The sequence below is a fragment of the Podarcis gaigeae genome, assembly GCF_964106915.1.
Source record: "Podarcis gaigeae genome assembly, chromosome: 9".
Classification (NCBI taxonomy): Eukaryota; Metazoa; Chordata; class Lepidosauria; order Squamata; family Lacertidae; genus Podarcis; species Podarcis gaigeae.
The window spans coordinates 54190368-54209009 of NC_139685.1; the positions used below are offsets into that span (position 1 = coordinate 54190368).

Here is an 18642-nt window from a genome sequence, read left to right on the forward strand (position 1 = left end):
TAAGATAACAAATTAGGCGCTACTCTTTCCCTATGCTGGATGGTATGGTGGGTGCTTTAATATCATTAGCCTAAAACACAGAACCAGAAAGAGAAAACTACAACATGAAATGAAGGAAACAGTGTGGTAATACCATGCTTACCGCAGTGATTGCATTTGGTTTGGCCCCATGTTGGAGAAGAACATTGATGATGTGTGTGTGACCTTGTTGAGCAGCTTGATGCAGAGGAGTGTACCCATTCTGTAGTTAGTGGTAGTTCACACATTTAGGAGAGGGGAAAACAGCAACATCAATATATATATTTGCATATTCCCTAGATTATTTTAATGAAGGTATAACTCATAATTGCTGGCAACCTTGCAATCATATCTATTTGGATATTGCAATTTTCATTATTAATACATTTTATAGAAAATTATTCTTTCACCATTAATAACTGAAGGCAAGTAATAGCTACTAGATCTATATTAAGGTTTAGAAAAAGGGAGGTGGGGAGAAATTAATCAATGGGTCAAAGCTTATAGGATAAAGCAGTCATTAAGTAAAGACTAGTGATGCCATGGAAGTTTGTGAAGTTTTTATATTCTTTAAAACTGTTCACAACTTCCCCTCCATGCTTTTCTATGGGCTAGTCACTGGAAGAGAAGTATGAGCAATACATCACACAAACCCTTGTTGATCATCCAATTGATTTATTTTTCTTGGAGATTTCAGAGTGTAATATAGCAGATCCATGAAGAAAAAGCTAACACAGGCTTCAAAGTAAACTAACTTTTGGTTAGAAATTCATTTTTCCATTTGCTTTTCTTATATGCCGCCTATATTTCCTAAAGCAGGCTTGTGTTCTAAAAGCAACTTCAGCTAAATATAACACTGGGTGAGACAGAACATTTAGAGAAAGAGGCAATGCCACAACATTTCCAATCCAGCCATTCTTAAGGCCACACAGTAAACTACTGAAATGGAATTTTTCAGAAAGGGGGGAACTTATTACAGTAAAACAGCAAACTATAAAACTCTTCTTGCTAATAACACATCATGTGCCAAACTTAACTGAATGTCTTGGATGCAATTTAAAGAGAAGTATATTCAAAATTGGTGCATCTTATCTTTTATGTTTCCATATAGCAGAGGACATTTTAAAACAAAACAAAACCCCAACCCCTTTCCAGACTAACTGGCAGCCAGATGTATGGATTCACTCAGTTAAAAGAGCAGCTTCCTTTTGCTAGATTTTCAAAGTATGTATCTATCTCTTAGAAGCATGGGAACGAGGTGTTCTTTTTCCTATAGAGAGACTTCAAAATTTTCAGCTGCAGAATGCAACTTGGGGGGAAAAACTGCACTTATGCTGAAAGCCAGTTGGAATGTAAAGGAAAGAATTGGGAAGGGGTAGAAACTGCAGTTAAGGTTCACTGCTTGCCCCCACATGGCTGCATTGTGGGACAAAGGCCATGCAAGTCAACTGAACTTCTTATCTTGTCCAGAGGGTTGTCAGAGAGTTCTGTCATTCTTGCATCAGCCCACTAGATTTCTTTGTTGGGTTCAGAGGAAGGGGCTTCCCTCCTCTGGTAGTCCAGAGATTTCCATGCTAGGAGCAGAGGAGGGCAGAATGTTCCATTCCTTTCCTGCCAACCTGCTCAGTCAACTGTACAAAATTCCTTATCAGCTATGGCTTATATACAAGACCACTCTAAAACTTGTATTCATCATTGATGAAGGCATGCCTGAACCAAGATGTGTTTCAGAAAAATCACATCAAAGCACAAGTCTCTGGATCATTATTCTGCTTCCATTTTATAACAAAATAATCCGAAAATTGAAATCCACATGAGTGATCATCTGTGTCTGCTTCTCATACATGCACATGTGTCCCTAGTCCACAAACAAATTATTAATGGTTCTCAGCTTGGCTTACTGAGTACTGCATTGCAATTTTGACCAAACTGGCTACAGACAATGAGAACCACATTCTGCTTTCAGCATACTTCCCTGGAACAGTTAAAATACGAAGTGCAAATTACCATCACATGTTTGCAAAGCAGCAAAGGGGAGGGGGAGAGGAAATTATGAACAAATGTTTACCTTTGTCTTTGCATTGACGTTAGCTCCCTGCTTCAGGAGAAAGTTGACCATCTTGATGTTCCCATAGTGACAAGCCACTATTAATGGACTGTAACCCAGCTACAAATAAAAAGCAACCCAAAAAAACACAAAAAATAAGTAGTGAATATGATATCACACTGGAAATTTATTTCATCATCTTGGAAGTTATTGATATACCTTAGTTTGGGCATCTTTGTTTGCCCCATGTTTTATCAGAATATCTGCTACATTCACTTTATCTTCTTGAGCTGCCAAATGTAAAGATGTCAATCCACTCTGTAAATTAAATATAAACAGTCCTTTATTGTATTATAGATACAGGAGTATTTGCAACAGCTGAACCTTCTGAAACAGCATCAACAGCAACCAAACATAAAACCTATTACCACAGTCAAGCCTCAGGCATACAAAGGCATGCATGGCAGTAGCTACGTCATCATTGAAGAGAAGATGTCTTCTCACCATGAACATCCCGAGGCTGTGAACTATTGCTACCAGGGGGCCTGAATCCCATCAATGGAAGGAATCTTAATCACTTACAAGTCAGAAAGACTGCCAGCTATCATTCTGTCTATCACATCTGCCATGACTAGATTTAATTCTGGGAAGCTCACTCACAGCCAATCCCCAATTATGGCCCAAAATGAAAGAGCATCAAGTGTAGATCTGAAGAAGATGAATGCCAAAGGTAGAGTTGGATATCATGAGAGAACTGATAGCAGTAAATGCTATGGCCAGGGGCCTGATACACATTGAACAGGAGAAAATCTTGAAGAACATCCTATGAGGACACAATGAGCAAATGTCCATCACAATCCTTTGGGGCCTTTCTCTCAGGAATGAACAAAACCTTCCAAGAACAGATCTCCCTACACAAGTGACCAACTCCCACAGTCACGCCAACAACATTGCCGCACCAACATAATAAATGCATGAAAAACTCCTCTGTTATTCTATAGGCAGAGAACCAGGCCATGAGAACTGCCTAAATACGGGACCAAAAACCAAGCAAGTAAGTGTTTTAGAAAGCTTCTACCATCCAGATTTTATCGGGATATAAAAATATTTATCTGTTTCTGCATATTCAACATACAATAATATTTTTCTGTTAACTGTGTCACAATACTATCCCTTCTTTCATTTTCTAGATAGCATTAGGTGGGTTTATTTCCATTAACAGGAAGGCATTACCTTTGTGGCCACGTGGATATTAGCTCCTTTCTCCAAAAGTAAGTTCACCAGGTCAGCATGACCTTCCTGAGAGGCCAGGTGAAGTGGAGTCACTCCTTGTTTGGTCAAAATATTGGTCTCTGCTCCATAGTTCAACAGGGTTGTGGCTATTTGCATCTGATTCTTCTTAGCAGCAATATGTAGAGGGGTATATCCATTCTAAAAACCAGTTGCTTTGAATTAATATCTATTTATAATGTCTGCTTTCTTTCACAATAAATATCAATGCACTATTTCTCCAGAAAATGACCATTCTTTTCTTACGTTTACTGAGTCTAAATCTTCCCCCTAAAGGAGGAATATTCTTCAGCAAGTAAGAAATCAGCCAGGGTTTCTTGTGTCAGATCACAGCAGCATGGGATATTTTTGTGACACCAGTCAGTAGTGAAATCCTCAAAGGTTTGCACATTATTCAAGAACAGGACCATGCAATGGCTTTTCTTAAATCCTGTCAGTCCCTGGAGATTTCCCCCTAAAGCTTAAAGGTCTACTTCTGTTAGACAGTATGCTAAACAGATAAGCATCACCTATACTGTCAGAACTCCAAGGAAACATTCTTGAATGGAATGGGAAATCTCACCTTGGCAGTAGCATGGGGGGAAGAACCTTTCTCCAGCAACAGTAGGGCCACCTTCTGGTTGTCGTAATGAGCAGCAACATGGAGGGGGGTGAGGCCATTCTGGAAAGGGCGGGTTTATGTTATGGCATTTAGTGATGGTTAGCTCTGCTTCAAGCTACCGTTACATTACAAAAAAAATATGTTAAATAAGAAGTGATTGACTGATAACAGCACAACATAAACATCAAACTGAGGGTGAATTATTTTCATATTAGAAAAGTTGCTTAGGAACACAAAGGGCATTAAAGAAATTATTAGTTAAGGGGCTTTGCTTTGAAAGGGGATAGGCTATTAAGAATTAATTTATATTGCCCTAGTTTATATATTTTACAACTTTAACCACAGTACTATGCCCTGTGGGCTAATGAGGCTCAAATATGAATGACAGAATGGAGTAAAACAAAATAATTCAGTCTTACCAACAGAATCATTTGTCAAGTTCGGGGGGGCTTTATCCATATCACTTTACTTTTGTCCTACCAGACTCACTACTGAGAAGTCAATGTGGAATTACATGTTTATGTAATCAGAACAAAAATTTACATTACAGAGAACACGAACTCTGCTGAAAATGGTAGGCCTATCAAGTTCTCTCCCACCTGCTGTGTGCTATCTAGTTCTAGTTGCTCTGATATCATTCCCTGCCACTATTGCACATAATCAGCTGTAGCTGGCAGAGAAACATGGAGAAGTGTTACATACAGATATTGTGGAGTGTGAGTGGGAAATTTGACTTGGGACAAGCAGTGCTGGCAAGAAACCAAAACTTTTACAATAAGATTGTGCAAAGTGTTCCATATGCATAATTAGACAGTGCTAAGATGCACGCATAATATCTGCTTGAAGGTTATTACATCTCCGATAACTGCTTTGTGTATTTGGATAGATTTGACTTAGTTTATATGGAGTTAGATACTATTGATTAAAAGTTTTTTTTAAAAAAATAATTTCAGAACTATGGATATCGTTCTTGCTAAAAAAATTAACCCCTATCCAGCTACTTTCTGTTGTATTTAATTCCTGCCCTGAGTCTCTTAACCATTTCCCCATATAAGTTCCTGATTTGTTGCCTAATTCTACAATTGTGGAATAAAATTTGTCTGTCAACTGCATGTCATTAATTGACTAATATAATATTTCAGATTTGTTTTCTTCAATGCAAATGATATTTGAGTGTTTGTTAACCACACTCCTGTGCATACAAATCAAAAATTAATTTATGACACTCTTGGGATCACCAGTTGCATTTTATTTATAGTAATGTATAAACAAACTATTATATAAATAAAAGCTACTTCTAATAACTGCAATGGAAAATTATTAACAGTATTGACTGGAAAAAGCAAATTCAGACACTAATTCCTACCTTTCCAGATGAATCAGGAGATGCACGGCGCTGCAGCAGGAGTTTCGCCACATCAATGCTTCCATATTTAGCTGCCACATGCAGTGGTGTGAATCCTTTCTAAAAATGTACAGGAGGAAAAAACCAAAAACATTAATATAATCTTAATTACTTGGTTTTAAAGAAGAAGAAGAAGAAGAAGAAGAAGAAGAAGAAGAAGAAGAAGAAGGGTGGTTTGGATTTGATATCCCGCCTTTCACTCCCTTTAAGGAGTCTCAAAGCGGCTAACATTCTCCTTTCCCTTCCTCCCCCACAACAAACACTCTGTGAGGTGAGTGGGGCTGAGAGACTTCAGAGAAGTGTGACTGGCCCAAGGTCACCCAGCAGCTGCATGTGGAGGAGCGGGGACGCGAACCCGGTTCCCCAGATTACGAGTCTAACGCTCTTAACCGCTACACTACACTGGCTTACTTAAAGAACAATCCCTACATATTCTCAATGCAATAAATCCTTAGTCCTCAAATTAAAATCAAATTTTATCATTAAAGGAACTGAAAAAATAATTAATCATAACTTTCCCAAGGGTCCATAGCATATTTCCCAACTTGCTAAGTATTTCCACCCCTAAAAGGAAATATCCCATGCGGGCACTATGTCTGCTAAGTTTCAGGTGCCAAGTGAAACAGTTTTATTTCAGGAGGCCTTTGCACCATCAATGTTGTTCTAATGTTCTAACCTGAAGTTTAATTTATATTCTGAAATTTGTATATTGTCTGTTTCAGTTTTTTGTAAGCTGCTTTGAGAATTATTATTTTATTATTATTATCTGAAGTTATTATAGACTGCTTCCTTCCTTCCTTCTTTCTTTTTACAAAAAGTAAATGAACACAACTTACAAAATTAAGACATCCCACTTATCAAATACCTGTTGAAAGGCAGGGTGTGTGTGTTGAGTGTGTGTATACTGTATATATGCAGTATCTGACATGCAGTATCTGTGCATGCATTCAATTTTGCTATGAGATATTCCTTCTTAGCAACTGCCTTCACAGTACCCCCTGACTGTTTCCTAAACTCCCAGGAGTCTGAAAAAAGCAATTTGTGGATTTGGTAATAGGAACTGTAGGTCAAAATACTCTGTATGCACTATCAGCAGGTTCCTGTACACAATTCTCATGTCAGCTTTGAAGGTGTGTGGACTATTGATAGATCTGAACTCATGTCATATCTTCAAAATGTCTTCACTTCTTTTATCTGGGGTAAAACCATTTCACCTCCAATTTCCGTACTGGGTGGCGCATCCTCTTTTGTAACAACCCATATTCTTTACTATTCTTTACTAGGGAACAATGAATGCAGCTATTTAAATAACTCATCAGGTCTAAATCAAGCAACTCTTTAAGAATTAATCATCTGAATACAAGTCACACACACATACACCCCATGTATTTTAGCTGTCTTAATAATCATCTGCCTGTGATCAAACACCTCTTGCTCTGAATCACTGTGCCAGTTTCGGGAAACCAGCACTTAGAAAGTGATATGCTAAGGTGAACAAGGTAATATGGCAATGGTAGCTCTATCACTCAGTTTATGCACATATTAAATGTATTATAAACTGCTTTTACTTTACAGTGCTTATAAGCAGGTTTCCTCAAGCTGGTGCCCTCCATACTTTTTTGGATTCCAACTCATGACCACTGAAACGTCTGGAGGGAAGACTGATTTTGGATAATTTACTTTGGTCTAACTCAGGAGTGGCGCTGCAGACTCACTCTCTCAATGCCAACATCATTACTACTTACCTGAGTGGTGACTGGGCATGGCAGCAGCGAGATCAGGACTGTGCTGGCACAACAACAACAGAGGCAATGAACTGTATCCATTGGTGCACCTGGGCATCCCTGATCTGACTACTGCCTTGCCCTGTCCAGAGAAGCAGTGTCAGGAGGACACCGCTCCACTGTGCCAACCACTTCTAACTTAACTATAGCTTTACTATTATTCATATTTAGAGATGTACAAATCAGGCTACTTCTGGTTCATGTCACTCTCGTATTCACAAATAAGCCCTTGCTATCCTATTTCCACTTTTTCTGCATTTTTTCAGAACCTGCGTGAAAATTCACTTTTAAATGTACCTTTCTTCTCAATATTTGGGAAGAATTAATCTATCAATCTCAGTTTCTCCCTGTTTCTGATTTTTCCATCTTCAGTTTACCACATTTCCACATCAGTTTGTGCGTTTTTTTTTAAAGTAAATAAGATCCTCAAGAAAATTCATCTGAATTTTAACGTGAATTTCTTCCAATACACACAAAAATTTACAAAGCATATTTTCCCTAATAATAAAGCATTTTGTATGTTACTTTCACTAATATACCGTATATGCATTTTAATGTACATTTTTATTTTAGTACATGAAGTTTTGTACACATTACTTGGCTGAAGAACTGCATTGCAAAATTCGAAGAACTGGAATTTTGAAGATTGGCTGTGTTTTGGTTCTTATATTGTTTTGGAAGGTGTAAATTGGGTAGCTTTGGCCTTAAATGAAATGGAATTTAATTTCTCCCCCATCCCTACTCAAAATACACATTTCTAAATATATTCTGATACTAAGAATTTTCTGAGAGTAAGACCCATTGACCTCAATCAACGTTCCTTCTGAGTAGACACCAAGCGCTTCATTAAATCCTCATCTTTCCTCATCAGGTCTCTCTATCTGTTGTATAGGAATAGGGATGTTTGCTTAATTTGATGGTTGTGAATTCTGATATGATCTGACCTGCTCTATACCTTTCAGATGATTGGAACTTATAGAACTGTGCTGTCAGTTCCAATCTGGAAGGTGTGCATCACGTCAGTTCATATCAGAATTCACAGCAGTCAAATAAAGCAAGCACCCTTATTCTTGATCTACAGAGAGAGACTTGATGAAAACCTAATGGAAGTTCAATACTAGCATTAGCCAGCTCACTATTAGACTGTTCATACCAAAACTTCAGATTTTACCTTGGTAGCCAAAGAGTGTGCTGCACCTGCTTCCAAAAGAACTGATGCTACATCAACTTGACCTTCTCGGGCAGAGATGTGCAGCGGTGTATACCCATTAGTAGTTGCTGCATCTGGGTGTGCCATGTGTTGCAGCAGCAGCTGGACAATTTCTGTTTTACCCAAGCGAGAGGCAATATGCAATGGAGTCTGTTCCTCCTACAACTCAAAGGAGGACAGAAGTTAGAGTGGGACTGTTGTTATTAAAGACGAAGCCTCATTTCCCCCAGTTTCAAATAATTATTCTAGATGTGTTGAAAAGGTAGATACATATGGAATGTTTTCCCCACTACAAATAAATCTACAAAATTACCCAAGGGCTGGGAGTAGGGGGCAGGGGGACGACCTGTAGGTAGCACACTCAGAAACTCTTCTGCTTTTGTAATAAAGTGCAGAGGTAGATATATGAAAACACCTACCCTTGCTCGGGCATCAACTAGTGCACCATTCCTCAGGAGGCAGCGCACCACTTCCACCTGTCCTGCACGAGCAGCCATATGTAATGCAGTCTCACCACGCTGAAAAAAACAAACCCCAGATTTTTTAATGTGTTAGCCACCCGAATGAAAACCTTATTAGTTTCATTCATACTGGTCAGTGTTCAGTGCAATGGAAGCAAAGCCTCTACTCCTAATATCCAAAATGTCACTAATGCAAAGCTAGTCAGAACATAAGAAAACTATGCTGGATTTGGCCAATGGCCCATCTAGTTCAGCATCCTGTTCTTCCATTGGTCAACCAGATGCCTGCAGAAAGTCTGCAACATGAGTGCAAGAGCTCTGTGATCTCCAGCAATTGGTATTTGGTGGCAATGCCTCTGACCATGGAGGCAGAATATGAGTGAATATCCTCCTAGTGGTGCAGCAATAAAAGTGCTAGCACATTTGCAAAGCTAAGAAAGATCCAATATGGTTTCAAATTGGATGGGGGACCATGCACTGAGATTCCTGCATTGCAGGGGGTTACACTAGATAACCCTCAGGGTCTCTTCCAACCAGTGCTTTTTTCTAGAAAAATAGGTGCTGGTACTCACCATGAAGTTGTTACAGTAAGTGTCACAATTTTTAACAACAACAACAACAACAACAACCAAAAACAGTGCCTGTACTGCGTACCCTTGAGTACCCCCTGGAAAACCCCCCCACTGTTTTCAGCTATGATTCCATTTAGCAATTCCTCCTAAAATGCCACTGCTGAGCATGTCTTTGAGGGCCATATATCTAGAAACAAGAGGCTAGATTAATCTTCACCAATGGGGGGGCACTATCCCTCCAGCCAGAGAACCTGGCGGTGCTGTACTTGGACTTATGATGACATCACTGAAGACCCAGAAGGAGGATAGGAGTGGTTGGGCCCCTTTAATCAAAGCAGCTCCTTTCTGCTTTGATTAAACACTTAGGATGCACCTATTGCTGCTTCTATATAGGGCTCAGTTTGCTCCTTGCTGAAGTAACATTGAAGTGCTATATTTCTAGAGCACAGCCTGAGCCCTGATTCAGCGGGAACCCTTCCCCTCACCTTGAACTAGCACATTTTGCCCAGTATCTAGCCTGAACCTCACCCTATACCCAGCCTGAGTTCTGCTTTGCCTCACCCATCTCCACCTCAATCATGTCTCTGCCAGCAGACCAAATAGGATGGAGATGTGGACAGGAGAGGAATAACCCTGCTCACAACCAGCAATATATAACCTCCTGATGAAGAGACTATAATTCAGTTGACAGGACACAACATGACTAGGTCATCTCTCTGCTAGTTCCAGATGTATCACGGTGTTTCTACAGATCTTTCCATAATCCAAAACATATTGTTCACATTAGAATAGTTCCATGAATCTCCATGAGACTTTTAGTTTTGCAGACCATTCAAGTTAAATTTAACTTCTGAAAACAATAACTGGTTCAACTGTCAGGTTTAAGTGATAATAGGTAAAGGTAAATGGACCCCTGACCATTTGGTCCCATCGTGGCCTACTCTGGGGTTGCGGCGCCCATCTCACTCTATTGGCCGAGGGAGCCGGCGTACAGCTTCCGGGTCATGTGGCCAACATGACTAAGCCGCTTCTGGCGAACCAGAGCAGCGCACAGAAATGCCGTTTACCTGTAATTTTGTTAACTTAACTTCCATGAATAAATTATACACGGCAAAATTAACTGTATGTATAAATAGAGAATTAGGACTGGCTTCACTTAAGCAATCTTGATTGTTAGTAATAAATATTATAAAAGGCTATTTTGCCTTTACACTTGGATGATTTAAGCATTTGGCAAATAGCACAGGCAAAAGTTGAATCTGACGCGTAATTAGATTTGGGCAGCAAGCTTATACTTACTAGGAACTAAATCTCAATGAATTCAAAACAACTAACTTCCATGTAAACATGTTTAGAATGAATTATTTTCTTTCAAGGGCATTCAATTTTTTAATCAAAGTTTATTTTGAAGACTATTGATGGTACACAAACACTTATTACAATAGTCAAGTCAAGTCTGCCAATACCACAAAGGTGTCATTTTTTTTAAAGTCAAGGAACCTGAAATTTGTTAATCTATTGCATTTATATAATACCTTTTTCTCCAAGGAGCTCAAGGTGGTTCTCCTCCTCCTCCTCCTCACCATTTAATTCCCACAAAACCCTGTGTGATAGGCTAGGCTGAGAGACAGTGACTGGCCCAAGGTCACCCAGTGTGAATGATGACTAAGTGGGAATTTGAATTCTGGTCTCCCTGGTCCTAGTCCAACACTTTAGCCAGTACACCACACAAGCTCAAAGCAACATTGCCTCTTAAACACTTAAGATTTTCTTTATCAAGAAGTTAAATATCTATATCTATCTATCTATATCTATCTATCTATCTATCTATCTATCTATCTATCATCTATCTATCATCTATCATCTATAATAACTAAACCAAAGACAGACAGAAGAGAGAGAGAAAGAAAAACACATCCTCCCCCACTTTTGTATGAATTTATGCAAGACAGATTAATAGGGAAGTTTAATAAATTAACGATACCAAATGTAACATTTTGGGTAACACACATGGCAGTGCAGCAAAACTATGATTACACAGATGTAAGCCATACTCACAATGTTAGTGACATCTGGAGAGGCTCCATTCTGCAGCAGGAGGAGAACTATGTTCAAATGCCCCATAAACGCAGCCACATGTATTGGTGTAAGGCCCGACTGTGAAATAAAGCAACAGCAATTTTACTCCTCTGCAGAGCGCCTTTAGGATCTTCCTCATTTATTTAAAAGGAGAGTGTGGAACTAAGAGAAGGAAGAAATAGTGGGGAGAGATGCTTCTTTAGGAAATTTCTCTACCTCTGTTATAGCTTGGATAGAAGCCCCGTATTTCACCAGCAGTTCCATGACTTTAATGCGATTTTTCTTGCAAGCAATGTGCAGTGGAGTAAAACCATTCTGTGCAAAAGACAATCAGGTTAGTTATAGCATGCACCCCTCAGTTCTCATACAGCGTTAGATTATCAGATTTTATTCAGTAACGTCAGGTTCCGACATACTGAAAACGCATATACTCCAGGGCCAGTTTATTCCCATTTAATCCCAGCATGAGTGAAGACACAGAATGTGTGAAGTGCCTTTTTGAAAATACAAAATGTGTCCCATCTGCAATTTAATTTGTGTGGTGATCTTCACATGAAAAATAGTGCTATCCCAAAATGTGTAAATATGATTTTAAAATACCATTTTGAAAAGTCCTTCACACATAACCATTTTGAAAGTAAATACTCCATAACTTTCCCCCTTCTTTTTATTTTAAATATTAGGAAAAAAATGGGGGGGGGGGGCATCTCTTCACATCTCTGATTTACTCTAAGTTTTAACTGTCTCACTAATTAATGCCTGTGTTAGAGAAGCGAGAATGAATGGTGGTGTTGCTTGGCTGTTCTTTTTCTAACAGTTGCTAAAAGGTAATGAAAACATATCACCACTCCTGACTGAAGCCACTTATGTTTGACAATTAGCTTAGGTGTGACATTGGTCTCTAATGACTAAGTTCAGTAATTTAATAGTTTAAAAATCTGTTGAAACACACCAGAATTATCTGTTGTTTTATTTGAAAATGTGAAATCATACATCGTGTGTGTATGTTTTATAAATAAAATAAAAATAAAAGCTGAGTCATCTGGTTTATCATGGAAAAATCAAGAACAGGGCTCTTTTCCGGTATCAGATGACACAGCTACTGCTTAAAGGATCATATATGCTAAGGCTTTCTCTCACACAAACCTCTGGGGACAGGGCAAGCATGAGCAACACCTTTCTCAGGCTGACACTTTAGCCTGTGGTGAGTTAGCAGTGCACTTTTGCCACTCCATGCAAGATTCACTATTTGACATGCCAAAAGTAACATTTGAAGTGGGATGTCAAAACGCAAATATTGCACCTGGCAGTAAAGACACCATGAACTGAAAGCCAACACAAGCAACATTTTTCCATTCAAGTTGCAAGTTGGATTATTATGTATCTATGTAGCAATATACGGCAAGGTTTTGATTAAAGCTTGCTGTTGTGTGTATTACTTTGTGCCACTAGGAGGCCAGTGCTCTTCAAATGGCTTTTTATGAAGCACTAAGCATCAGAACTCTGTAAAGAATGAGGACACTAAGAATTAAAGTGCCATTTTTAAAATCATTTTCTTTTTTTCTTTTTTATGTTAACTGTGAAGCTACTTAATTTTTAGATACACTATTTCTGAACTATTTCTAGTTCAGAAATAGTCCTGTTTTGGAAATAGGCAAACATGACAACTGATGGGAAGTGATATTAGCAGCTTCTGTTAAACCAAATGTTCACATAGCATCAAAGAAACAGAAGATCCTTCTCTTTACGTAGTTTCCAGACAGAGCTGTTTTAGTCAATTAACTGCAATTTTAGCTGCTTTAAATTTATGAGTGTATCAGCTAGAATAAATAATACAAGTAAAGTTGTGATAATAGCCATCATCAACAACAGCTTACCTATTATACAACATAAAAACATAATTCTTCCTTTAGAGAGGCATATCAATTGAATTGTCTGAGCCATAAGCCAATTGATGCCAATTACGTCAACAGTCTGGAAACCTGAATTTCAAACACAGCCTGTTTTAAATGCCAATTAATAATCAGCATAGGGTGGAATCTACTTAGGCTGCAATCCTAATGGACAACTCATGGTTACTTCTGTGTAAGTGGGATTGTATTGCAGCCTTAGAATTCATGGTGCTGAAATATTAAAGAGACTATATGGCAACTGCGAGGACGGTTAATGCACTGCAGAGAACTTCGGCCAGAATTCAGAGAGCTGCTTGGACACATGCAAGGGGCTTGCATTGACTCGGTTTTAACCATTGACGTTCACCATAATACAAACTATTTTTGAAATGGAGTGGACCTTACAAATAGTTTGCTATGAGGCAAAGGAGGCTTGTGGGGAGGAGGGGGCTGGGAGGGGAAGAGAAGCCCAAAGTCACCTGCTAATAGATCTAGTTTCCTTGCCTCCCCTCAAAAAGGCTACAACCTCCTACAAGCAAACATGAGTTCAGTGTGAACATACCTACTGAATTAGAATTATTAGGCAGTGGCAGAGACTGCAATGAGACTGCAATGTCTAGAATCACACATTAGAACCATTAGATTGTCATTTGCGTAGCTCACTACACACTCCTTTCAATACAGAATGCAATGTGTGCCCCTTTATTGCAGGGAGCAATGGGGAACCCCCTGAAGAGGTAGAAACTGCATGCACACATGAGAGTTCAGACAGTCACAAGAAGCAGCTGGATCAATGTTACTGTGGCTCTCTGCAGATGCTCCCCCTCCACATGAACACTGAATGTGTGGAGCAGGAAGGGGAACCATGTGCTTGCTGGCTTCAGCCCTGGCACCCGTAGTCCAAGTGGCCCTGCCCCCATAATGCCCATGCAAGCTGCATGGACACTGGGAGCAGAGGCAGTAGGCATGCTAACATCAGGGGTAGAGGTCAGTAAGCACTGAGTCCTTTTCATGCATTCACTGCATGTGTGGAGGAGAATGTCCAAAGACCCCTTGTGTTCCAGTAGAGGTACAGGAAAGGTTTACCAGAGCACGAGCATTTGGATTTGCTCTCTTGTCCAGCAGAAGTTTGGTGACGCGATAGTGGCCACAGTGTGCAGCAACATGGAGGGCAGTCAAGTAATCCAGCGTGACATCATCAACAGGAGCTTTGTGCTGCAGTAGGTGTTTGACACACTCCACGTGGTCACCTTGGGCAGCCATATGAAGCGGAGAGAGTCCATTCTGCACAAGACATAAGACCAAAATTCAAAACTGCATCAGACTCACAGGGTGGTATCCAATCCTAGTCTTATATGGAGCCCATTGAAATTAATAGATATGACCGATTTATGCCCAATAATGTGAGCACCCTTGCTGCAGAAGAAGAATTTCAAAATAACTTACAAACCCTACTGGAATAGTAAAAACACAGCACACTGACTAGGAATTGCCCAATTATTTGCTTAGAAGGGGTGCACATCCTCAAACAAGGGAATGCTCCTGAATCCCTAGTTTGGACCCAACCTGCTGTCTACCACATTTCCAGCAATACAAATTGAACAAGGTTCCTCTGAGATATTCTCACATGACCTTGTCGAACACCCTCCTGGTTGTGGAAGAAAATGCAGGAAAACATTCCTATGCATAAAGAACAGTGCAAAAGCACTAATCTAAGTTAGATCTCATTCTCCAGGCTGGTGTGTGGTGACCTGAGTTAAAGCCTGCTTGTGTTTACGTGCAGGAATCCAGCAGAGTATTGCCATATATGTCTGTACCACAATTTACTCACATTCCAGATTTTATGCTTTATGCGTAAGTACTGTAATCTACCTTGATATTTCAAAACCAGACAAATGTCTCTTCTATGGTGAGTTACCCACCTTGGTCCTGGCAAGCAGTGGAGCACCTCGTTCTAGGAGCAATTCTACAACCTGGTCGTGTCCACTTCGTGCAGCGCAGTGAAGTGGAGTCAGTCCATCCTTTAAAAAAGCAAAAACAGTGAAATGTTTATCATACCCAACACTCTTGTGCTCATGGAATACAGTATTCTTCACCTATGAACAAGCACCCCCCCAAAAAAAATCGGGCCTTTAATGTGAGGGGTATCGTTGGGGAACTAATTGTCACTCAAATCACATGGTATCATTCAAGGTCCATCACCACTTATGAAGATGTGGCATGAAGAGACATTACAGAATTCAGATAACCAAAGCGATCAGCTGCCACTCTCCCTATGGGCATAATTATTTTCTAGCAGCTTCCACATGGTTGTGGCAATGTATACCAGTCCCCAGTTCTTAAGTAGAAGAAAGAGAAGAAACATTTTCTGCCAATATCTTTCTCCACTATTTTGGAATACCTGTGTTGCCTCAGGTTACTTTTGAAACAGGGGTAAAAAACACAGTGCTACGGGGGTTTGGGCAAGGGGGGGACTAAAAGGGCGATGGAAGACCTTAAAAACATAACATGGAATCAACAGTGGAAGAAGCCTTAATTCAAGGCTGAAAAGCAAGCAGGCCCTAACAACCATTTGGCAAACTTGCTGTGACAGCACCGTCTCTTTGCTGCAGAAGAACATCCTGTCCCAAAGCACTTGCAAGGCTTCTCTGCCACTGAACATGACGGTTAGCAAAAGACAAGTCTATCAAAGATTTAGAGAACTGAGTGCATCCTAGGTGACTCCAGACCTCGGAGAGCAAAGAAACATGGAAAGAATAATTGTGTTTAAAGTAAACTCTGAAGGACACCGCTATATGAAGGTACAGAAGGAAGGTGCACAAAAGAACATAAATTTACCCAAGTCATATTGGATGTTGTTTTCGTACAGATTTTCAAACATACCCATGAACTCCATAGGACACAATTCAACAAGAGTTACTTGCAACTAAGTATTGAAATCTACGGAATAGAACTTAAGGCTTAATGACCTCTGTAGTCCATGCATTCAGAACCCTGAGGCTGGATTACTGAAGTACACTTTATGGGGGGTTGCCCTTCGGCATGAACCAGAAGCTCCAGCTGGTGTGGAATGCAGCAGCCAGACTGCTGATGGCAGTACATGACCAACAACGTGTGACATCACTGGTAAAACACCTGCACTGGCTGCACATCTATCAAAAGATCAGGGAATGCTGATTTCAGTAAGGCTTTTGACAAAGTCCCCCATGATATTCTTGCAGGGAAGCTGGTACAATGTGGGTTGAACAAGGTAAATGTTAAGTGGATTTGTAGATGACTGGCTGACCAAACCCAAAGAGTTCACTAATTATCCTGGAAAAAAATGACAAGTGGGGTGCTGCAGGGTTCTGTCCTGGGCCCGTTGTTGTTCAACATCCTGATAAATGGCATGGATGGGGGATTGAGCAGATGACACCAGACTGGGAGGGGCAGCTAATGTCACAGAAGACAGAATTTGGATTAAAAATGAATTTCAATAGGGACAAATGTAAAGTTCTACATTTAGGCAGGAAGAACCATCTGCAAAATTATAAAATGGAGGACACCTGATATTCCAGTAGCACATGTGCAAAGGATCTAGGGGTCTTAGTGGACCACAAGCTTAACATGAATCCAACTTATTAGAAACAGCCAGCATGGTCAGTTATCAGGAATAATGACAGCTATTGTACAGCAGCATCTGCCAGGCCACAGGTTCCTACCCCTGCTCTATAGCAGCAAAATAAATCCTTGTTAGCTGAAAGTCACTTGACTACTGCAGTTACAGCTTCAGGATCCCAGAAATACACTGAAAGTAGCAAAACCAGAATAACAGCCCATTGTAGCCCTGGTGTAGCTGCTCTTTGGCACCAGTGGCTAGGAAGGAACACTAGTGGGGCAGTGGTTTCCTGTAATCAAAGGGATCTCAGTTCTCCCACTCCTGAAGGTGCTGCCATGAAACTTCTAGCTTGTTTTGTAGAAGCACAACATCACTGCTTAACCAAAGAATGTCTAAAATATAGGGTAGAGAGACAAGGGAAATAATTTATTCCTCTGGTACCCTGTTTGGGGCTCTAATAAAAATGTGAAAGCCACCTGAGATAGGATAAAAGCTGTACGGAACATGCTGCTACCTTACAGGCTCAAGTCCTCAGTCAAACCAGTAAAGGTGTAGCAAGGTAGCAAATAAAGCAAGCAAACAAACACTTCCTCTCTCCTTGTCCAACACAATCTCAAACATATTATTGCAATAATCCTTTCGCATAAGCTTCTATTATTACTGTGGACATGACAGTGAATTGCGAATGAGATTTGTAAAGTAACTTTTTGGAACTAGGCATAACAATCTGACATAGCATTTTTTTATTCACGATCAATCAATTCTTCCAGGAATTTAACTCGTAAAATAAATGCTTATTTTTTCCCCCTTAACACTTCTGCCTGTTTACATATAACTTTATTAAAAGAGTGTTGACATCTTAAGATTTTTTATTATTTGTGGGGATAGTCATTTCACCCCCCACAATGCCATCTTAATGCTATGGAGTGCCAGCTCAGGGTTGTTGCCATTGCTGGCAGCAGCAGCATGCACACATATTTCCAAACAAACAAAATTAAGGGGGAAAGATAATTGAACCCCCCCATCCACTGCTGGATAATTGCCCTTCCTGCAAAGGTGAAATGGTTGCCCTGAATACTCTGCTCACCAACAGGTTGGAGAATTTTGAGAGGCCATTTGTGCACAGCTGTGCCTTTAAGGCAACCCTGTTCCCTACCTATCTTCACATGGCAACTGAAACCTAGTGACAATATGTACACCCTTCAAATGGTGCCCTATCAAGGCACAGGCTTCAAGTGTCCTGAAATGAGAAAACCAAAATATGGAGTACAAGAGCAGTGCTCAGCTTCAGAGTGAAAACAGAGCTCATTACTGAATCATGAAAAACCCACTCAGATTAAACCACAGTGTGGAAAATTAAATGATTCTGGGAGTACATAATTTTTTGACCAGGCCTGTTATTTCTGAATTCTTGTTTTGATCTGTCTCATTTTCTCCATTTATTTATTTATTTATTGTTTTATTTAACAAAACATATATACTGCTTGATTGAAAAATACCCAACTCCAGATAATTTACAAAAGGACATCTGTTTTTACAACGCTGTTTAACAGCTTCTGTGGGTCTGTTTTATAGTTTTTATATTATTTTTGTATACTGCTGAGAGATTTTTAAATTTTAAGCAGTTTATAAAAGCTTTCAAATAAATTAATGAATAAAGAAGGGATCTCTTCAAATAGCTGTAC

The 18642-nt window shown here is 39.8% G+C and overlaps 1 protein-coding gene across 43 annotated transcripts in view; it reads right to left on the reverse strand.

Annotated features, from left to right (window-relative positions):
- ANK2 (ankyrin 2) overlaps positions 1-18642 on the reverse strand; it is a gene marked incomplete at its 3' end in the record, with an annotated part of 316224 nt that overhangs the window by 73901 nt on the left and 223681 nt on the right. For 36 of the 43 annotated variants that reach the window (XM_083756174.1, XM_083756190.1, XM_083756196.1 and 33 more), the window contains 12 exons: positions 15282-15380; positions 14446-14643; positions 11684-11782; positions 11447-11545; positions 8775-8873; positions 8317-8514; positions 5323-5421; positions 3918-4016; positions 3299-3496; positions 2285-2383; positions 2087-2185; positions 143-241 (listed from right to left, as the gene is read on the reverse strand). In XM_083756174.1, the coding sequence (XP_083612300.1) occupies positions 143-241; positions 2087-2185; positions 2285-2383; positions 3299-3496; positions 3918-4016; positions 5323-5421; positions 8317-8514; positions 8775-8873; positions 11447-11545; positions 11684-11782; positions 14446-14643; positions 15282-15380 (1485 nt within the window). The remainder of the gene's footprint in view (positions 1-142; positions 242-2086; positions 2186-2284; positions 2384-3298; positions 3497-3917; positions 4017-5322; positions 5422-8316; positions 8515-8774; positions 8874-11446; positions 11546-11683; positions 11783-14445; positions 14644-15281; positions 15381-18642) is intronic. The other 7 variants (XM_083756194.1, XM_083756195.1, XM_083756198.1 and 4 more) reach the window with 1 other exon arrangement.